Consider the following 19,624-nt stretch of genomic DNA (forward strand, 5'->3'; position numbering starts at 1 on the left):
TAACCACCAAAAAGCCAAAAGTGGATCTGAGACTCAAGTTGAAGAGCACTAGCCTAGAACAAAAATACTTAGGGTCAGTATCTAGGCCCAGAGTTTAAGACCCAGGGTCAGCACAGAGAAAAAAAAAAAAAGAATGATTAAGAAAAGGATGGGTTGGGTTGGGTTGGGTTGGGTTAGGAGGGTTTGAATTGAAACCTCTTTATATAACTACTTAAAGATAATAAATAATATAAATAATATAAATAAATAAGCAAATGTTTTACAAACTGGCACACATAAAAGTAATCTCTGGCAATTAATATATTTGGGGACCCTGAGCTCAAGCCCCAGTACTAGCACAAAAAAACTAAAAAATTCTTTGTCTTCACAAAGCTTACAGTTAAATGGAAGAAAAAAAGCCATTAAAAATAATAATAACTTATGAAATTAAAATAGAAATAAAGCAGGAGCCAGTGGCTCAGACGTAAATCCTAACTACTCAGGAGACTGAGATCCGAGGATCAGGGTTTGAAGTCAGCCTGGGCAGGAAAAAGCCCTGGAACTCTAATCTCCAATTAATCACACGAGCGCGCGCACGCGCGCGCGCACACACACACACACACACACACACACACACACACTCTCTCTGGAACTCTTATCTCCAATTAATCACACACACACACACACACACAACTGTAAATGCAGATGTGGTTCAAGTAGTAGCCTTGAGCACTGAGCACTGAGCACTGAACTCAGTATCCAGGCCCTGAGATCAAGCTTCAAAACCTACACAAAGTAATTGTAATAATAATAAGCTGAGCTATGATACATACCTAAATTCAAACTCTGGAGAAGAAAAAAAATCTCAAGTTTGAGGCTAGCCAAGGCTATATAGAGCTTGTCTCAGAGAAAAACTAAAAGTTAAATTAAATGTATTAAATTAAATAAAGGAAGGGCTGGGGGTTTAGCCCAGCGGAAGGGCGCCCGCCCAGCGCGCACAAGGCCTTGGGTTCAGTCCTCAGCCCTGGAAAAAAAAATTTTAATAAAGGAAAGATTTATATTTAAAAACAAAACCAGGGCTAGGAATGTGACTTAAGAGTAGAGTGTTTGCCTAGCATGCATGAAACCCTGGGTCCGATTCCTTAGTACCACATACACAGAAAAAGCCAGAAATGGTGCTATGGCTTAAGTGGTAGAGTGCTAGCCTTGAGCATAAAAAGAAGCTCAGGGACAGTGCCCAGACCCTCAGTGTTCAAGTCCCAGTACTGGCAAAAATCAAACAAACAAGCAAACAAAAAACATAAAAGTATTTGAAGAAAACATGGGTAAATATTTTAGAATAAGAGCTGAGTAGAGCAGCATACCTATTCAAGAGACAGAAGAGCCCAACAAAGATACTCAAGAGCCCAAAAACAAAAGTGCAAGACCAGCTCTAGCATCAGAAAAAGACACCAAGTCATATACTCTAAAGTCGGGCAAATTAGCATGGCCTCACTTGGAAGACAATTTTCAACAGCTACAGCTTTTTGGTGAGACGCGATAGACAGATCTCAGTGCTTCCCATATGAGAAGCAGGTGCTCACCACTGAGCCACATTCTCAGCCAACGTCTTCAAAATGTGAAGTATTTAATATGTTGACCTAGTTATTCCAATTGTAGGAAATTATTATACAATTACTGAAAAAATGAAAAAATTAGCTTCCAAAGAAGATCCCAATACTATAAATATCATGATGGAAAAAAAGAATTCATAACTTTTGGCAACTAACTCAGGTCTAATAAAACTCTCATATTTTCTTTTAAGCAAAGCTGACCTAAAAGTCATATAAATAGTAAATAGTACAAAAACAAATAAATGAAATAGGAAATCAGCATTTCCTTGAGCTAGTCCCAAATGTGCAAATAGAAATGTTCAGAAATATTAAGTAATGTATTGTTTACGATAAAATTTTCAATTCTTAAAATCTGTTAATAGGGTACTTTTTTTTAGTGATATGAGGTTTGAACTCAGGGCCTCCTGCTTGCTAGACAGGTATATTCTACCCCTTGAGTCATGCCCTGCAGATCCTGGAGTACTATTTTTATAAATTATATTATACTCATATTAATTTAATAAATTATGTTATACTCTAATGGTATAGAAATGATTGAGACAAGGGCAAAAAAATACTACATGGAAATGTTGGAGATATTTTATTAAGTGAAAAACAAGTAGCAAACTAGTTGTATGGTATGATCCCTTAATAAAAATATCTAGTTATAATGTATATATGTGCATGCACACACACATGCACATACATGAGCATGTGTACGTGCATATTTCCAGTACTAAGGATTGAACCTAGAGCCATGCATATGCTAGACAAGCGCCCTACCACATAAGCTACATCCCCAGCCCTTTCCTTTTGTTTTTGAGATCGGTTCTCACGGTACCTTTGCCTTGAACTGTAATCCTACTGACACAGCCTCTGGAATAACTAGGATAACAGGTCTGAAGGATCTTACCCACTTTGTTTATAAAATACTAACATGTTTCTGGACAGAGGGAATTAGCACTTTGTTAATTGTCAAGTTTTTTTATTTTGTAAGATACTTGTGCCAGGCACCGGTGGCTCACGCCTGTAATCCTAGCTACTCAGGAGGCTGAGATCTGAGGATCACAGTTCAAAGCCAGCCCAGGCAAGGAAAGTCCGTGAGACTCTCATCTCCAATAAGCTACTAGAAAACTGGAAGTGGCGCTGTGGCTCAAGCGGTAGAGCACTCACCTTGAGCTGAAGAGCTGAGGGATAGCACCCAAGCCCAGAGTTCAAGCCCCACGACCAACAACAACAAAAAAAAAGATACTTGTATCATGGGCTGGGAAGGTGGCTCAGTGGTAGAGCACTTGCCTTGCATGCATGAGGCCCTGGATTCAATTTCTCAGCACCACATAAGCAAAAAAGAGAAAAAGCCAGAAGTGGCGCTGTGGCTCAGTGGTAGAGCGCTAGCCTTGAGCTGAAGAGCTGAAGGACAGCGCCCAGGCCCAGAGTTCAGGCCCCATGACCGGACCCCGTCCCCCCCCCAAATTAAAGATACTTGTATCAGATAGACAGATAGCTAAAGAATGTCCTGTGAGGGGGCTGGGAAGGTGGCTCAGTGGTAGAGCACTTGCCTTGCATGCATGAGGCCCTGGGTTCAATTCCTCAGCACCACATAAGCAAAAAGAAAAAAGCCGGAAGTGGCGCTGTGGCTCAAGTGGTAGAGTGCTAGCCTTGAGCTGAAGAGCTGAGGGACAGTGCCCAGGCCCAGAGTTCAGGCTCTTTACCAGACCCAAAAAAAAAAAAAAAGAATGTCCTGAGAAAGAAAGAAGTTTATGAAAACAGAAGACGGGGTACAAAATGAGCATGTAGAAAAATCATTATGTACATATCATTTCAGAGTTCGAATAACTATACAAATTAACAAATTAGAGAATCAAAATTGATCATTTTTGTGCAGCAGACAAAACTAAGAAGACAATCCATGGAAGGGGAAAAAGTATTTCTAACTCATGTATCTGATAAGGAACCCAAGGTGAATTTAAATAACCGCAACTATCTGAGAGGTAGTTTCAAATTTTAATGTGACTCCAAAAGTAGATTCTTGGCCTAAAACAGCTAAGAACCTAAACTGGTTAATTAGCATTGATCCACTCTCAGGCGGTGAGTCTACCCTTTTTCTGGAGCTCATTTAGAGCAGGGCATTGGATGGAGCTGGAGACAGATGGAGGGGAAGAGAGAAGACAAGAGGAGGCAGGGACTAAAATCACAGACCACCCTTCTCATGTTAGAGGCCCATGCATAATACGTTTCAAACACCTTATTTTCTTCCTAAGGATTGTAAAATCCTTTAAGAGATCCTAAAGTACCATCCCAACATTTAATTGCCTCCAAGAATTACTACATATCTAGACGTTGTTTATACTGCAGTTGACTTGGACACAAGATTATGGTCAGCATACAGCTGGCCCACTGACCAGGAGACTAGAATAACATCACTGTTGATGCAGAAAGGGAAAGAAAGCCAAGGACATACAATCACTAAAAACATTATTTTGAGGGTTTAAAATAATGAATGACTAAAAACCTCATCCATTGTCAGAACACTGCTTATGCAACGTTAGAACATTTTGACAGAAGCAAAGAACAACAGGAGGCAGGAAGCAAAGACAGAAGTAAGAAATCTTGCAGGTGCCCAACTAATCTTAATAAGAAATACACAGCGCTGCTCCTGTATTCCACAATAAAAACAATTCTGTTTCTCATGGCATATGAAGCAAGATTTCTACTGCCAAAAACAGAAGAACTTACTACATGAAAATGTCAGCTTCTTCCGTGGAACACTACACTGGCAGTGAACAGATACAAACTTTTGAACTAGAGAGTTTGGACTGTTTCCTCACCAAGCTTTTAATATCATTGAATTTTATCAAATTCACTTCAATTCATACAAACTCTAACATGAGTGGAGAAAATGCCACCACCCAGTATACATTATAAATACTAAAAAAAAAAAAAAAAAAAGTATATAAAACACGTATGGATCAGGTGCTGGTGGCTCACACCTGCATTCCTAGCTACTCAGGAGGTTGAGATCTGAGGATTGTGCTTCAAAGCCAGCCCAAGCAGGAAAGTCTGTGAGACTCTTATCTCCAATTAACCACCAGAAAACCAGAAGTGGCACTGTAGCTTGAAGTGGTAGAATGCTAGCCTTGAACAATAGAGCCCAGGGGACAATGCCCAGGCCCTGAGTTAAAACCCCACAACCCACAAAAAAAAAAAAAAGCACATATAGCTTTTGCTTGTACCCTGATTCAAAACAAGTAAGTGATCAAAAATGCCATAGAAACTGAAGCCCTACATGGTAGCACACATTAGTAATCCATCACTCAGAAGATGAAAGTAGGAAAGCCCAGATTCCACGCCATCTGGGTTACACAGCAAAACCTTTTCTACCACTCCCCTCCAAAAAAAAAGAACAATTTTTTTGTTAAAGACTCAGATAAGGGGCTGCTGGCTCAGTTGGTAGAGCACTAGCCAATGAATGAAAGTGGCAGGTACTGAGTTCAAGTTCCGGTCGTGGACCTAAATAAAAAAGGAAAAGAAGAGAAAAAGGCTCAGTTAATAATTCTATCTCTCAGCAACCTTTCTTCTCTTCCCTTCAGCAATTTCTCCAGTGTAGAAATTGTGTCCCCTTGGAGCTGGGAGGGTGGCTCAGTGGTAAAGTGCTTGCCTTGCATGCATGAGGTCCTGAGTTCGATTCCTCAGCACCATATAAGCAGAAAAGGCCAGAAATGGCACTGTGTCTCAAGTGGTAGAGCACTGCTAGCCTTGAGCTGAAGAGCCAAGGGACAGTGCCCAAGCCAAGTTCAGGCCCCACAACTGACAAAAAAACAAAAAATGTCCCCTGTGAAAGATAAGAAAAGAATAATGCTCCACAAAAGCAAGTGAAAGGTTCAGATATACGCTTACTCTTTTCTTTCCTCTTACAGTTTTGGTTCAGGGAAAAATAGAGTAGGCAGCTACATTAACCCTCTTCTGCCCTGAACCTTATCTATGGCAGTAGGCTTAGAAGCAAAGTAGTGACTTAAAAGCTTCCACTGCCATGCCAACCGAGACAGAAGGGGAGACAGATAAGACAGCCTGTGCACTGGCTGTGCAACAGGCTTTTTACACACTGCTGTGGAGGCAAAGTGCTGCAATCTTTCTGGAAAGCAATGTGGAAATACACGTATCAGGTGTCTTGCAAACATGTGTTCCCTCTGGCCCAGTAATCTCACTTTCCTCCACAATCTACCCAGAGCAGAGAATCAGAAATACAGCAGACACAGAGACAAAACAGTTATTACAGTGAATTTATGAAGTGAAAATAAATGAATAAATAAGGAAATCTTAAATTATGAAAAGGGTTCTAAAACTTAATAGTAATTGTATCATGGAAAGATATGTATCCATTAAAACTGATACATATTAATAGTTTCTAGTGATAAGACCAAAGGGGAAGGGACAAACTGTATCAATATGATCCTATTGAAAAATACATAAACAGAAAAAGCCGGAAGTGGCATTGTGGTTCAATTGTAGAGTGCTATCCTTGAGCAAAAGAAGCTCAGGGACAGTGCTCAGGCCCTGAGTTCAAGCAAAATAAATAAATAAATGTATAGACCATAGTAAATATATTTAAAAATATTAATAACTACTGTCTCTGAGTAGCAGGATTATAGGTGATTAGTTTCTCTAGGGCTTTGAAGTCAGAACCTTGCGCCTATGAGGCTGACAGTCCAGACATACCTTCAGTTGTGCTTTTTGCTGGTTATTTTTTGGAGATGCAGTACAGAAAACATTTTTGGCCCAGCTGACAAGGAACCTCAGTCCTCCAGATCTCAGCTTCCTAAGTAGCTAGAATTATAGGTATGAGCTGACAGCATCTGATCTCTTGCTTCAGTTTAATTTCTGAATTTTCCCAAAAGCTGTTTCCTTCCTTCACTTCCCTTCTTCCCTCCCTCCTTCCCTATCCTCTTTCTTTCTTTCTTTCTTTTTCTTTATTTCTCTCTTTTTCTTTCCTTCTTTTTCTTTCTGTATTCAGGGGTTCATGCCTCCTAGGCAGGACCTCTACTATTTAAGCCACACTTCCAGCCCCAAGTTTCCCAGTTTTTCCATGAGTAAAAAGTTACTTTTATAATCAGAAAAGAGTGGGAAAAGCTGTAAAGGGAGACAGTAAAAATAGACTGTGTGGTTGAGGTAAAAGCATTTATTATTATACTTAACACCTTGTTTTCCTTCCTCTATTTGGTCCAAGCTACAAGCATTTGACTGTTCCTTTAACTTAACCCCTTGTCTACCCTAACAAGAATAAAGTCTATCTTCTAGAATCAGTAGTTATATTTTACGTTGACATGACATAGCAAATACATGCTGAATTAATGGTTAAAAAAAAAAAATCCATTGGCACATGTAAGAACCAATGAAAAGTAACTCATTAAGATTACCAGCCAGCCAGTTCAGTGGCTCATGCCTATCATCCTAGCTACTCAGAAGGCTGAGATCTAAGGATCAAGGTTCAAAGCCAGCCTGGGCAGGAAATATCCAAGAGACTCATCTCCAACTACCAAAGAGCCAGAAATGGAGCTGTGGCTCAAGTGGTAGAGTGCTGAGCACTGTCCCTGACCACAAAAGCTCAGGCGCTGAGAGTTCAAGCCCAGGATCAGCAACAACAACAACAAAAAAAAAAAAAAACTGCTGGCCAATAACATAATTTTTTGTCTTTTTTTTTTCCTTTTTATTTTAAATCAGGTTACTTGGTAGGAAGAAAAGAAAAAGAAGCAACTCAACAAGTAGTGTAAAGTTATCTCAGGACATGCCAGTACGGCCGTTTCACAGATCTCCACAGGAAGAAAGGCTCCCAGGCAGAGGAGGGGAACTGGAGGCATCAGCTCACCACACTGACAACATTGGTCTAAGGACAGCAACTCACAGGGAAGAACCTGCCATTTGAAACAAGGGACTTTTGGGGTTGAGGATTCAGCTCAGTGGCATAACACATGCCTGGCATGCCCAATTCCCTGGGTTCAAGCCCCTTGTGGGCGGTAGGGGGGAAGTAGCAAATTTCTGCCAGGCATAATGGTACCTGCCTATAATCCTAGCACTCAGAAGACAGAAGCAAGAGAATGGTGAGTTTAAGACCAGCAAAGACTACCTGTCTCTCAAAAAAAAAGTTTTAAAAAGTCTAAGATAAGCATTAAGTATCCGCTTAATGCTTATAAAAGTGTACTAAACACTAACAGTTTATTTCATTGCATTAAGTTATACTGTACCATCCCATCAAGCAATAAAAATTATTTTTTTAATTTGAAGGAAAATGATTTGCACAAATTTCAAGTATGTCCAAATCTTGCCAGACTATAAATGGTACATAGCTTTTAGTTATCTAGAGAAATCTTTAATCATTGTTTAGAGATAAGACTAAGGTACTGTGTGGGAAAGACAATAGGGGTAAAGGCAAGGAGACTTGGTTTCATTAATATTCCTTTGTACTTTCTGAATCTTGTGTTATATGCCATCTATTCCTATTTCAAAAACATTTGAAATAAAGTTTTTAATTCAAAAAAAAAATTTAGTATCAAGAAATGTGGTCAGAGCTAGATGTGGAAGTGCATATTTATAATCTAAGCATTCAGGAAGGCAGAGATAAGATAGGAGGACTGAAATTTGAGGCCAGCCTAGGTAAAAAGTTATCTATCACTAAAAAAAAAGTCAAGAGTGATGGGACATACCTATAATCCCAGTTGCTCAGAGCAGAGAGAATAAGATTGCAATTCAAAGTCAGGCACAAACAAAAGCAAAAGACCCTATGTGAAAAAGAACTAAAGCAAAAAGAGCTGGAGACCTGGCTCAAGTGGTACAGTGCTCATGCAAAGTGCAAGTGCAAAAGTAAAAAGTGCAAAAAGGTCTTTGAGTTCAATCCTCAGTACCACAGAAAAGAAAAAGAAAAGAAAGAATGGGAGGAAAAGAAAGAATTATGAAATGTGGGTAGCTAATTTAAGTTGTTACTTTTCAATCTACCCATGAGCTGGAAGAAAGAAAGCATACTGCTGGGAAGCAAGTGTTAGAGCTGAAACAAAACAAAATTTCCTAATCAAAACCTACATTTAGTTTAAAATAACTGGCAAAAATAACCAATTGAGTGGCCCAGCCCACACAGACAAACTTAAAACAGGCAAGAGGTTTTCTTCTCCTTCCTAGTCAGTTTCTGGAAAATAGAGCTAAGTATTCACAATTTGATTCCCTCTTGTTTGAAAAGCCAAATCTGATCAGTGACAGAAACTCCTTGTATGGAGATCACACACCTGCTGAACAGAAATATGTTCCTCACATAACTTCACAATGGCTCATCCAACAGTTCTGTAGCTTGTGGGACTATACTCTGAACAGCTCCAAAAGGGGGCCTGCGGAGCGAATTCAGCCTAGTCTGCTGAAACTATTCAAGAGGCTGAAATCGGAAGACTGAGGTTCAAAATCAGCCCAAGAAGAAAAGTCCATGGTATTCTTATCTCCAATTAACCATCAAAAAGCTGGAAGTGGAGCTGTGGCTCAAGTGGTAGAGTGCTAGCCTTGAGCTGAAGAGCTGAGGGACAACGCCCAGGCCCAGAGTTCAGGCCCCACAACCGAACCCCCCCCCAAAAAAAAGAAAAAGAATGTGATGAATGAATGAATGAGTGAAAGAATGAATGAAAAAAGGAGAGACTCCACCTCATAAGAGAAGTGTCTAGGTATTTTTACAATCAGAAGCACTGGGCAGTAGAGAACATTTTTCTCTTCAGAGCATTCATTTTATTTCCTTTTATGCCATGAACTAGAAAACATTAGCCAGATTGATGCCTGGAAAATGAAAACAACACTTCTGGCACAGAAATAACTAGTCTGGGCACCCCTGGCTTGAGCCAGATCTATGACTTTCTAGGGAGCTGGCACCAAAATCACAACGCTAAAATAAACATCTTTGATGTGCAAAGTAGAATACTAATATTCTAACTCTGTACAGACTAGTTAGTACTAATCGGTCTTCACAAACTTTCCACAGAATCAGTAACCCCAGCATGACAGTATCAAAATGAACTTAGTCATCTCTCAACAGCCACTAGACCATCTTCCTCAAATGTATCTCATACAAATGCGCTTTCAATTTCTTTTTGACATAAGTCTTTGTTCCATTCACCAATGAATATTGTTTTCAGCTTTTTAAATAAAGGGCACAAGTACTACCTCATCTGCTTCATTGAACTCTTTCTTAAAAGTAAACATAATGCTTTCAGCCCTCTTGGAGTTGTTCTCTTCATGAAATGGATTTGCATGAAAACACAGCACACAAGTCCTTGCTGCTCAGTCTTTGGAATAGGGTCACAGGGGCAAAGTTTTTTCTCTGTGTAATATTTAAAGTTAAGAGTCCTGAGCCAGGTGTTGGTGGCTCACGCCTATAATCTTAGCTACTCTAAGGACTGAAGTTAGAAGGCAGACAGTACAGGAAAGTCTATGAAACTCTTATCTCCAATTAATCACAGAAAAAGCAGGAAATGGATAAGTGGCTCAAGTGGAAGAGCACTAGCCTTGAGCAAATATGAGCTCAAGGACAGTACCTAGGTCCAGAGTTCAGCCCTATGACCAGCAGAAAAATAAAAAATAAAAAATCCTGAGCGCAGGATATAGCTCACTGGTAGATAATTTGACTAGCACACATTAAGCCCCTGGGTTTGATCTCAAGGTTGAGGGAAACAAATTCTAAACTTCTTCTAAGTAGCATGGCACATTCTGCATACAAACACAAATGTAGCTGGGCGCTGGTGGCTTACACCTGTAATCCTAGCTACTCCGGAGGCTTCGATCTGAAGATGGTAGTTGGAAGCCAGCCCAGGCAAGAAAGTCTGTGAGACTCATCTCAATTAACCACCATAAAAGCCATGAGTAGAGCTGTGGCTAAAGTGGTAAAGAGCTAGCCTTGAGCAAAAGAAATTCAGGGGGGCAGGGAATGTGGCTTAGTGGTAGAGTGTTTGCCTAGCATGCATGAAGCCCTGGGTTCAATTCCTTGGTACCATATATCAAAAACAAATACAATTAATAAAAGGAAAACATGAAGAAGAAAAGGGAGAAAAGGAAGAAGGGGGAGGAGGAGGAGGAGGAGGAAGAGGAGGAGGAAGAGGAGGAGGAGGGGGAGGGAGAGGAGGAAGAGGTGGAGGAGGAGGAGGAGGAGGAGGGGGAGGAGGAGGGGGAGGAGGAGGAGGAGGAGGAGGAGGGGGAGGGAGAAGAGGAGGAGGAGGGGGAGGAGGAGGGGGGAGGAGGAGGGAGGGAGGAAGAGGGGGGGAGGGGGGAGGAGGAGTTGTTGTTGTTCAGGGACAATACTCTGAGTTCAAGCTCCAGGACTGGCAACAATAACAAAAATCAGCACCCTTAGGACTAGAATTACAGGAATGGAACTCTACAACCACCTGCCAGTATGGTAAGCTTATAGGAACATTTTAACATATTTTCCACCAAATTTAAGTGAATTTCTAAAGAAAAGACCATGCAAACCAATTGTTCCATCATCAATATGACAAAACTTTGAGCCTGGTGTGTCACACACTCAAGAGGCCGAGGCAGAAGCATCCTGAGGCTAGCCTTGGCTATACAGTGAGATGCTGTCAAAAACATGAAGACTGGGGGAAAGCAAAGGAAACAGTGACATTGTACTAAAAAAGAAATGTACTTATTACCTGACTAATGAAATGGTAGCCCTTCTGTACAACACCTTAATAATAACAGTAAAATTAAAATTAAAAAGCCGGGCACCAGTGGTTCATACCTGTAATCCTAGCTACTCAGGAGGCTGAGATCTGAGGATCCAAGTTCAAAGCCAGCCCAGCCAGGAAACTCCCTGAGACTCTTATCTCCAATAAACCACTCAGAAAACTGGAAGTGGTGTTTCGCCTTGAGCTGAAGAGCTGAGGGACAGAGCCCAGGAGTTCAAGCCCCACAACCCACAAAAAAGAGGAGGAGGAGAAGGAGGAAGAGGAGATCTAGAGAGGGAAGGTGGGATTAACTTTGAGCTCAAAGCAAAAGCCAGTGTTAGTTTTAATTGGCCAGCTCTCAAAAATGTTATTACAGGGCTGTTATTATATGGCTTAGTGGTAGAGTGCTTGTCTAGCATACATAAAGCCCTGGGTTCAATTCCTCAGTACAACATAAACAGAAAGCTGGATGTGGCACTGTGGCTAAGTGGTAGAGTGCTGGCCTTGAGAAAAGAAGCTCAGGACAGTGCCCAGGCCCTGAGTTCAAGCCCCAGGATTGGCCCCAAAAAAAAATTATTTAAAAAGTTCATTGAAAAGCTGGTTTAAAGTGATAATTTCAGGGCTGGGAAGGTGGCTCAGTGGTAGAGCGCTTGCCTTGCATACCTGAGGCCCTGGGTTTGATTCCTCAGCACCACATAAGCAAAAAGAAAAAAAAGCTGGAAGTGGCGCTGTGGCTCAAGTGGTAAGCGCTAGCCTTGAGCTGAAGAGCTGAGGGACAGTGCCCAGGCCCAGAGTTCAGGCCCCACGACCGGACCAAAAACATAAATAAATAAATAAATAAATAAATAAATAAATAAATAAATAAATAAATAAATAAAGTGATAATTTCATTATATTAGTCAACCCACATTCCATAGGAATTAGTCCAAGGTATCTCAAAGTAGCATCTGTCATGGCAGCAAATTGTTCATTTTTGGTTTTTTGTTTTTTTTTTACATGAAAACACATCAAGACTGCTTCTACCTTACATAAAACCAGTCATATGCAGTCATATACTCTTCCCAAGGGTATATTTAAATGGAGCCTGTGTCTTAATTCATCCTGGTTACTACACCTGATGCTGCTGGTTATGAGAATGATGACACTTACTACATGCTTACTAAATGCCAAACACTGCACTGGCAGCCTGACACACACTGTCTCACCTAATTTCACAACACTCTTACCAGTGAGGTCAGTACTGCCATACACCCATTTTACAGATGCAGAAACCCAAGCAGAACAACCCAAAATCATCCCACTTTAGTAAGCAGCAGAGGATTCAAACAAGTTGGTCTTACCCACAGCAGTAAATTGGTCTTATCCCACACCGAGAACCGACAAGTGATTTGTATTTGTTGAAATCACAGTTTGTTGAAATCAGTTTCAAACTATTTGTCCATTGGCAGGGTGCCAGTAGTTCATTCCTGTAATCCTAACTACTCAGGAGGCTGAGATATTGGGGATCATGGTTCAAAGACAGCATGGACGGACAAATCCCCAAATCTTCTCTCCAATTAACTAGCAAAAAGCCAAAAGTGAAGGAATAGCTCAAGTGGTAGAACACCAGGCTTAAGCAAAAGACCTAAGCAAAAGCACAAGGACACTGGGTTCATACTCCAGTACACACACACACACACACACACACACACACACACACACACACACATACACACTAGTACACATGCACATGCACACACAAATTGGCTAAAGGATTTTAGTCATGTATACTTGCTTAAACTTACACAAAATAAATCTCTTTTTGTTCCTATTAGTCCAATTAGTTTGAAGGTATAATTAGGCATAGGAAACAGTCTGTAAGTCATCTGAGAGCAGAAAACTTTTTTTTTAATCCCTTTACCACCTTATAATGATTCTAACAAAAGAACAAAGAATCTTAGGCTAGGTTCATTCCCTCCCCCCAAAAAAAAGGAAATCAATGCAGGTAAGCCAAAGACAGGGTGAGCTGTGGAGCAAATCATGAGCAGAGTACAACACAGATGAATACTTGCTCCTGTGAATGGCTCTGCAGGGCTCTAATATCAAGTCTGAGCTCATAAAGCCACACTGCAAAAGTACCCAAACCAAACAGGAAGTCACTCCCTTTCTCTACTGACCTTATTCATCCCAGGGTCCTACACTAGGATGTTTAAGAGTTAACAGAATTAAAAAAAAAAAAAAAAAAAAAGTTAACAGAATGTGAGGAAGGGCCAGCTTCACCACTTATTGTTGGATGAAAAATACAGTAGTTTGGTCAATAAATGAGCCAACTTCTTGGTCCCTAGACCAGGTCATATAAGAAAAGGTGGTCATAAATATCTCCCCAATGTTCAGAATATACCTATTACCTAATCTCCTTCAGCCAACACAGCATCAGCTGAATTACCTGAGTAAAAATTTTATATAGTTACATTTTTTTAAAAAAGACCATTCAGTAACCTAAAAGGGGGGAGGGGGGAGATCACATACCTCTAAAAAACAAAAAGTATTACATTGTAGAAAAAGATGGAAAAGATGGAACTCTTTGCTTCCATCTGACCTGACTGCAGAAGTAAGATAAATGCTGCAGTGCTAGGGGGAAAAAAAAATCTCCCTACCTGAATAACAGAAGCAGCAGCCTCTGCGACTTCTGTACCTAGGTACCTTCCCTGCTATTATATAACCAAACTGTGGCCTGAATGGCCCTGGTTCTTTGTGTAAACAGCTGCTGGGCACATCTGAGCTGTCAGCAGTTGAGCACCCCTTCCAGATAAGCAAGAAGCAGGCCACATAGTGCTCATGGTTCTCCCAGAGCACATGACAGATCCTTATGAATTAAGCTTCACTCATGTCCTCAGAGTAAGCAGCAAAAGAGGGGGCACTTGTAACTGTAACTAAGAAATTGCATACTGCTACAGAAACACAAATGAATGCTGGTGTGGTCTCTTCACACATGCAACTCATTGTCCAAGCCATTCAAGACTCATTCAAGACTGAATATTTCCATACATAGGAATTGCATAACTGCACACCACAAATGATCAAAGATAAAAACCAACATAAACAGTGACACCCGTTTATAAACAAGCCAATGTTTTAAATGCTGCAGTCCTAAAGGATACCAATGTCTCAGAGAAACACACACACACACACACACACACACACACACACACACACACACACACACACACACACACACACAGAGGAAAATTAGAAAGCGGGCAAACCAGCCATAATTAGGCACTAGCTCTGCTGACTATTGAAGATAGAAATGTCTCTTTTATATATAAAGCCAAGAATCAACTGTTCACCATTACATTTACGGAAACATTCAACCTTGCCTGTCATAGATTTTTTTAAATCAATATTTTGGTATAGCTAAGGACTGGAAGGTTCAAAATTTTGTAAATCATAGGCACCAGGCAGCCAATTAAGTTCATGGAGTCCATTCCCCAGAGGTCAGAGCAAAGTAATCACAGAAGCACAAAGTGATTATTTAGAGGAGAGGGGAAAGGAAAAACAAAAAGGGGAGGAGGAAAATAACCCAAACAAGCAACAAGGCACATTGTTTGTAAATTTGTTTGTTTTGGCTAACATTGTTTGTAAATTTTGTTTGTTTTGGCTAACAGTAAGCAAGACTCAAAATGGGGGGGGGGGGGAGATGCACCAGAGTATTGAATTCTGCTTAGTCTCTACAAGCTGTGAAGTTGAGGTTGCCATTCGAAGACTTGAGGCCCTCAGATAAAACAGACAAAAAAAAAAAAAAATAGCTGAAGAGGGTCCTCAAGAGGAAGTGAAACTGGCCACAGCCACCCAGCCAGCCACCCTATAATCCCTTGACAGAGCAAGAGACAGGGAAAGAAACTCAGGTGGCAAGTTAGCTGGAGAGAAGGCCCAAATAGGTCCCTGGCTTCTGGAAAGGAGTGATTACCACAAAAGCAAAGTGGGGGGGGAGGAAGAGAGGAGGAGGAGGGGGAGGGGGAGGGGGAGGGGAGCAGGAAGGGGGGAGAGGGAGGGGGAAGAAGGAAGAAGAAGGAAGAAGGAAGAAGGAAGAAGAAGAAGAAGAAGAAGAAGAAGAAGAAGAAGAAGAAGAGGAAGAAGAAGAAGAAGAAGAAGAGGAAGAAGAAATAATAATAACCCAGGGACTAGGCTGAGGGGAATTGGAAGGCTTTCGTAGGAAGCAGCAGCACCAGTAAGGGCTCTTCCTTCCTTGGGCAGAGGGAAAACACAAAGTGCAGTTTTACATATAATGAATGAGTACATTAAAAGTACTCATTCAAGTGAGATGTTTGAGCGAAGAAAAATTAGGAGTCAGAAAGGGCTGGGGGAGGGGGCGGGTGTCCATCAAAACTAAAGGATTCCTCTCGCTGTTTTTCTAGTCCCATCCTCCCACAAACGAAGAACGCTATATAAAAGTGCACCCCAAATTTCCTTTAAAAAAAAAAAAAGGGAAGGAATTTTGTCTGTATCCATAGATGGCTTCCTAATTGACCTTGGCCAATTTCACGACTACAGCTCCTCAAATCCCTTGGGAACCGAAGGGCCCAAGGAGTTGAAGTCCTCTGGTGAAGGGCCCCCTGGTCCCCAGCCTTCCTCCCTTCACCCCTGCCAGCCCACCCTGGGTACCACACAGCCCACACTTCCAGACCCTCCGATGATGACAACTAAAAATAACCGGTAACCCAGCGCTCCCAATTTGTTAACCCTTGATGGGCTAGCGCCACGGATAAACCTGGGCCCCCAGGACCTCTGTCTCCCACCCGTTTCCCGGGCCCTTCACACTCACACACACACACACACACACACACACACACACACTCACACCACATTTCCTCCGCATTCCCCCGTGTTCTCGATTGCCTCAGTGTCCCCTTCAGGCTTCCATTCGCACCATCCATCCTTATCAGTCTTAGGTGATCGAATGCGGATTCCGATCTCGGTCCTAAGGTGCCAGGTGCCCTGCACCCTGTGTCCGTGCCCGGGGACGGACGTCTCGGGGACCTCAGAAGCGCAGTTCTGCACCACCACCACCACCCCCCTCCGCCGGGTCCGCAGTTCCCGGGTCCCTCGCCCCGGTCCCCTCAGGGTCTCCGGAGTCCTCCCGGCTCCCTGACGGCCGCCCCCCCCCCCCGGGCTCCGGCGCCTGCTCCTGGCCGATCACCCCTCACGACCCTCCGACGCAGCCCGCGGACCCCTGCCCAAGCCCGCCGCTCGCTCGGCGCCGGGGGGACCCCCCCCCCCGCGCCCCTCCGGCTGTGGAGTTTCCCGGTTTCCTCTCCCGGGTCCGCCGCGACCCCGCGCGCGCCGGTCTCCCCCGGGCCCCCAACGCTCTCCCTCAGGACGACCCCGTTCTCTGACCCCGGGCCCCGGAGACCCCCGGAGTCCGGGGGGTCGCGGGACTCCCCCGGCCCCCGCCCCCCCACCCGGCGTGCCCGGGCAGCGCAGCGCCTCAGCCGCGGGGCCCCGGGCGCCGGTACCTTGGCCTTGGTGACGAGGTGCGTGGCCCGCTTGACCACCGCGAAGTTGCCCTTGCCGATGGTGCGGTCGATCTCGTAGTAGCCGATGCGAGCGGGCATGGACCCGCGGGAGGCCGGGGCTGAGGGGCGCGGCGGGCCGGCCGCGGGGGGTCCCGCCGCGGGGGCAGCCGGGGGTCCCGGGGCGGGCGGAGGGAGCAAGCGGCCCGCCGGCCCGGTTCCCCCTGCTCCGGCCACGGCAGCCCCGCCAGCTCCGCTCGCCGCCGCCGCCGCCATCTTGTTGTGCAGTGAAACCTCCGGGGCCGCGGGGAGCCGACTGGGGGGGGGGAGGGGGCAAAGGGGGGGCGGGAAAGGAGCGGGGAGGGGGGGTGGGGGGAGCTGACGGACGTCACTCCGGGAGGCGGGGCTCCCGCGGCCGCCGGGCGCCCGGCGTCATGGCAACCGCGGGTCACGTGCCGACGCGCGTCACTGCCCGTAGCCATGGCAACCGTGACCTCACCGGCGAGCTCGACCTTCCCGAGTGGGTCCGGGCTCCTCAGGCGCCGGCCGGCTCCCGGGTGCCCCCCTCTGGGGAAGCAGGCTCGAGAGCACCGAGGGTGCCCGCAACTTCGAAGCCTTCCAGACAGAGTTGGAGTGGGGGGGAACCCCAAGCCGGGACGCCACCCCGCCCTCCTCCTGGTCCCGGCGCTGAAGTGATCCCCACGGTGACCTCTGTCCCAGTTCAGCAAACACCCAGCCTCCCTGAAAAAGGATTTCCTCATCACCAAAAATACCAGCCGCGTCCCACTTCAGCCCTTCAGGCCTCGGCGGCAGGAATAGCTGCGGGACTGACGCGGCTGCAGCCCGCCGGCCCGCCAGGCGGGACTGTGCGGGAAAACTCCGTCCTCGTCCAAACCCGGTCCACCCTGCGCGCCCGTGTACGTGCCTCTGGGCCTAGAGAGAGCCGGGGTCTAGGTCAAGGGCGTTCAAACCCATCCCGTGTGAGCCAGCAACCCAGTCCCTGGGTGGGTGAGGGCCAGAGAACGTACGTCATTTTCCCTTCCTACCACCCGCGTCATCTGAACGATTCTATAGCTAGATGTCTGTCGGAGCGTCTGCAAACTACTTCTGTTGCTTGTATAAGCCTGGTGAGACTGGGGTGTGCACTGATGGAGCCATGTCATGTTGAAAGATGAACAGGCCCTTAGGTAAGTAATTCACAAAATAAAAATTCCATCCTTACTAATGACTCTACACAAAAAAAAAAAAAAAAATACTAAGGGTGATCAAACTGACAGCGCCAGCAAATGAAGCTCATGTCCTTTTTTCCTCCCCTATTATCTGACATTTCACACTCACCACTAGCTTCCAGACACCACCACTACCACCTAGATTGATTTAACTAGAGGTGGGTATGGAGAGTGGAAAATTAGGCTATTAATGAGACAAGACTTTGGTAAGGCTGGGAAGGGAAGAGGGAAAACTGCAGACATTCCCGTGTGTATTGTCCTGATCTCTCCGCAGATGGTTATTTGTCTCTTGGAAGCAGAACTGTGCTGTCAGGTTACTGTATGCACAATATTAAAAACTGACATCCTAGCTAGATATTGGTGGCTCACACCTGTAATCCTAGCTACTCAAGAGGCTGAGGGACTGGGATGTAGCTCAGCGGCAAAGTGTTTGCCTAGGACGTGCGATGTCCTGGGTTTGATCCCCAGTTCCAAAAAAGAAAAGACAATAAAACACACACTCACAGTTAAGATACCAGATGCCAGTGGCTCCTGCCAGTAATCTTATCTACTAAGGAGGCTGAGATCTGAGGATCACAGTTCAAAGCCAACCTGGGCAGAAAAGTATGTGAGATTCTTATCTCCAATAAACTAACAAAAAAAGCTAGAGAGAGAGGTGTGTCTCACGTGGTAGAGTGCTAGCCTCGAGCCAACGAAACTCAGAGCCCTGAGTTCAAGCCCTGGAAGAAGAGAAAAGAGAAGAGAAGGGAAGGGAAGGGGAAAGGGGCAGAGGGGAAGGAAAAAGGGAAGCTGACGGGAAAGGGAAGGGGAAGGGAAGAGAAGGGAAATGGGAAGGGAAGGGAAGGGAAGGGGAAAAGAAAAGAAAAAGAAATGGACACCAGAGCATGGTAACTCTTTCAGAATGGGAATATATGTTTACTCTCTGTCAAAGGACATTTCCTAGTGCTGAGATTCCCCATCTGACTATGAGTAATAGCTGGGACTAGGATGAGACAAAATGATCATCCCAGAATTGTCTTAGATGCATTCCCTGGTGGCTAGTCCAAATTGCTAGCACAATTAACAGTAATTGGCTCCTTTACAAGGGAATAAGAATGAGGATGGAGTGGACATTGCTCCTTGTACTGGCTAAACCTATACAACAACTGAGTTTATTCAATCCCAGAGCAATTACTGGGTGTGGCCAGCCTCTCTTAGAACTTCATAGCCCTCCCCTGCAGCTGGGAGGGACTTTAGCCTTGGTGCTGGGCCTAAGAGCCCCAGTTTTATCATCTCACTGGAGGGGTTAACAGAACCCTTTGCTGGCAGGCAAAGCAAAGCCCTGAAACAGCACTGATACAACTCTGACTGGTAGTGGTGTATTTAAGAGTGTTCTCCACTCACAGAGATAATTTCCACATCAAGTATAACTTGGCATCAAAGCCAACACTGGGAGGACTTAAAGACATGGAGTTCATTTCCAAATAGAAGAGGCTTATCAACTTAGTTCTCAATAACAAGCAGAAAGTAGCCATAGACCATGTGCTGTGTCATTCATGCTCCTGGCCTGTGAGACTGGTAGATTGTGTGTCCCATTGTGATTTGTGATGTGGATGAACACTTGCTTGAGGGTTTGCCCTGAAGAATCTTTAGTGAGAATATAAGAA

General features: G+C 44.3%; 1 protein-coding gene across 2 annotated transcripts in view; it reads right to left on the bottom strand.

Moving 5' to 3' along the window:
- The window catches only part of Sik3 (SIK family kinase 3), a 181,032-nt gene extending 163,991 nt beyond the window's left edge, over positions 1-17,041 (bottom strand). For both annotated transcript variants that reach the window (XM_070038536.1, XM_070038535.1), the window contains exon 1: positions 16,753-17,041. In XM_070038536.1, the coding sequence (XP_069894637.1) occupies positions 16,753-17,025 (273 nt within the window). In that variant the 5' untranslated portion in view covers positions 17,026-17,041. The remainder of the gene's footprint in view (positions 1-16,752) is intronic.
- Positions 17,042-19,624: the final 2,583 nt, after the last annotated feature.

This window comes from Dipodomys merriami, unplaced genomic scaffold (assembly GCF_024711535.1).
Source record: "Dipodomys merriami isolate MVZ:Mamm:240054 unplaced genomic scaffold, mDipMer1.0.p SCAF_29, whole genome shotgun sequence".
Lineage (NCBI taxonomy): Eukaryota > Metazoa > Chordata > Mammalia > Rodentia > Heteromyidae > Dipodomys > Dipodomys merriami.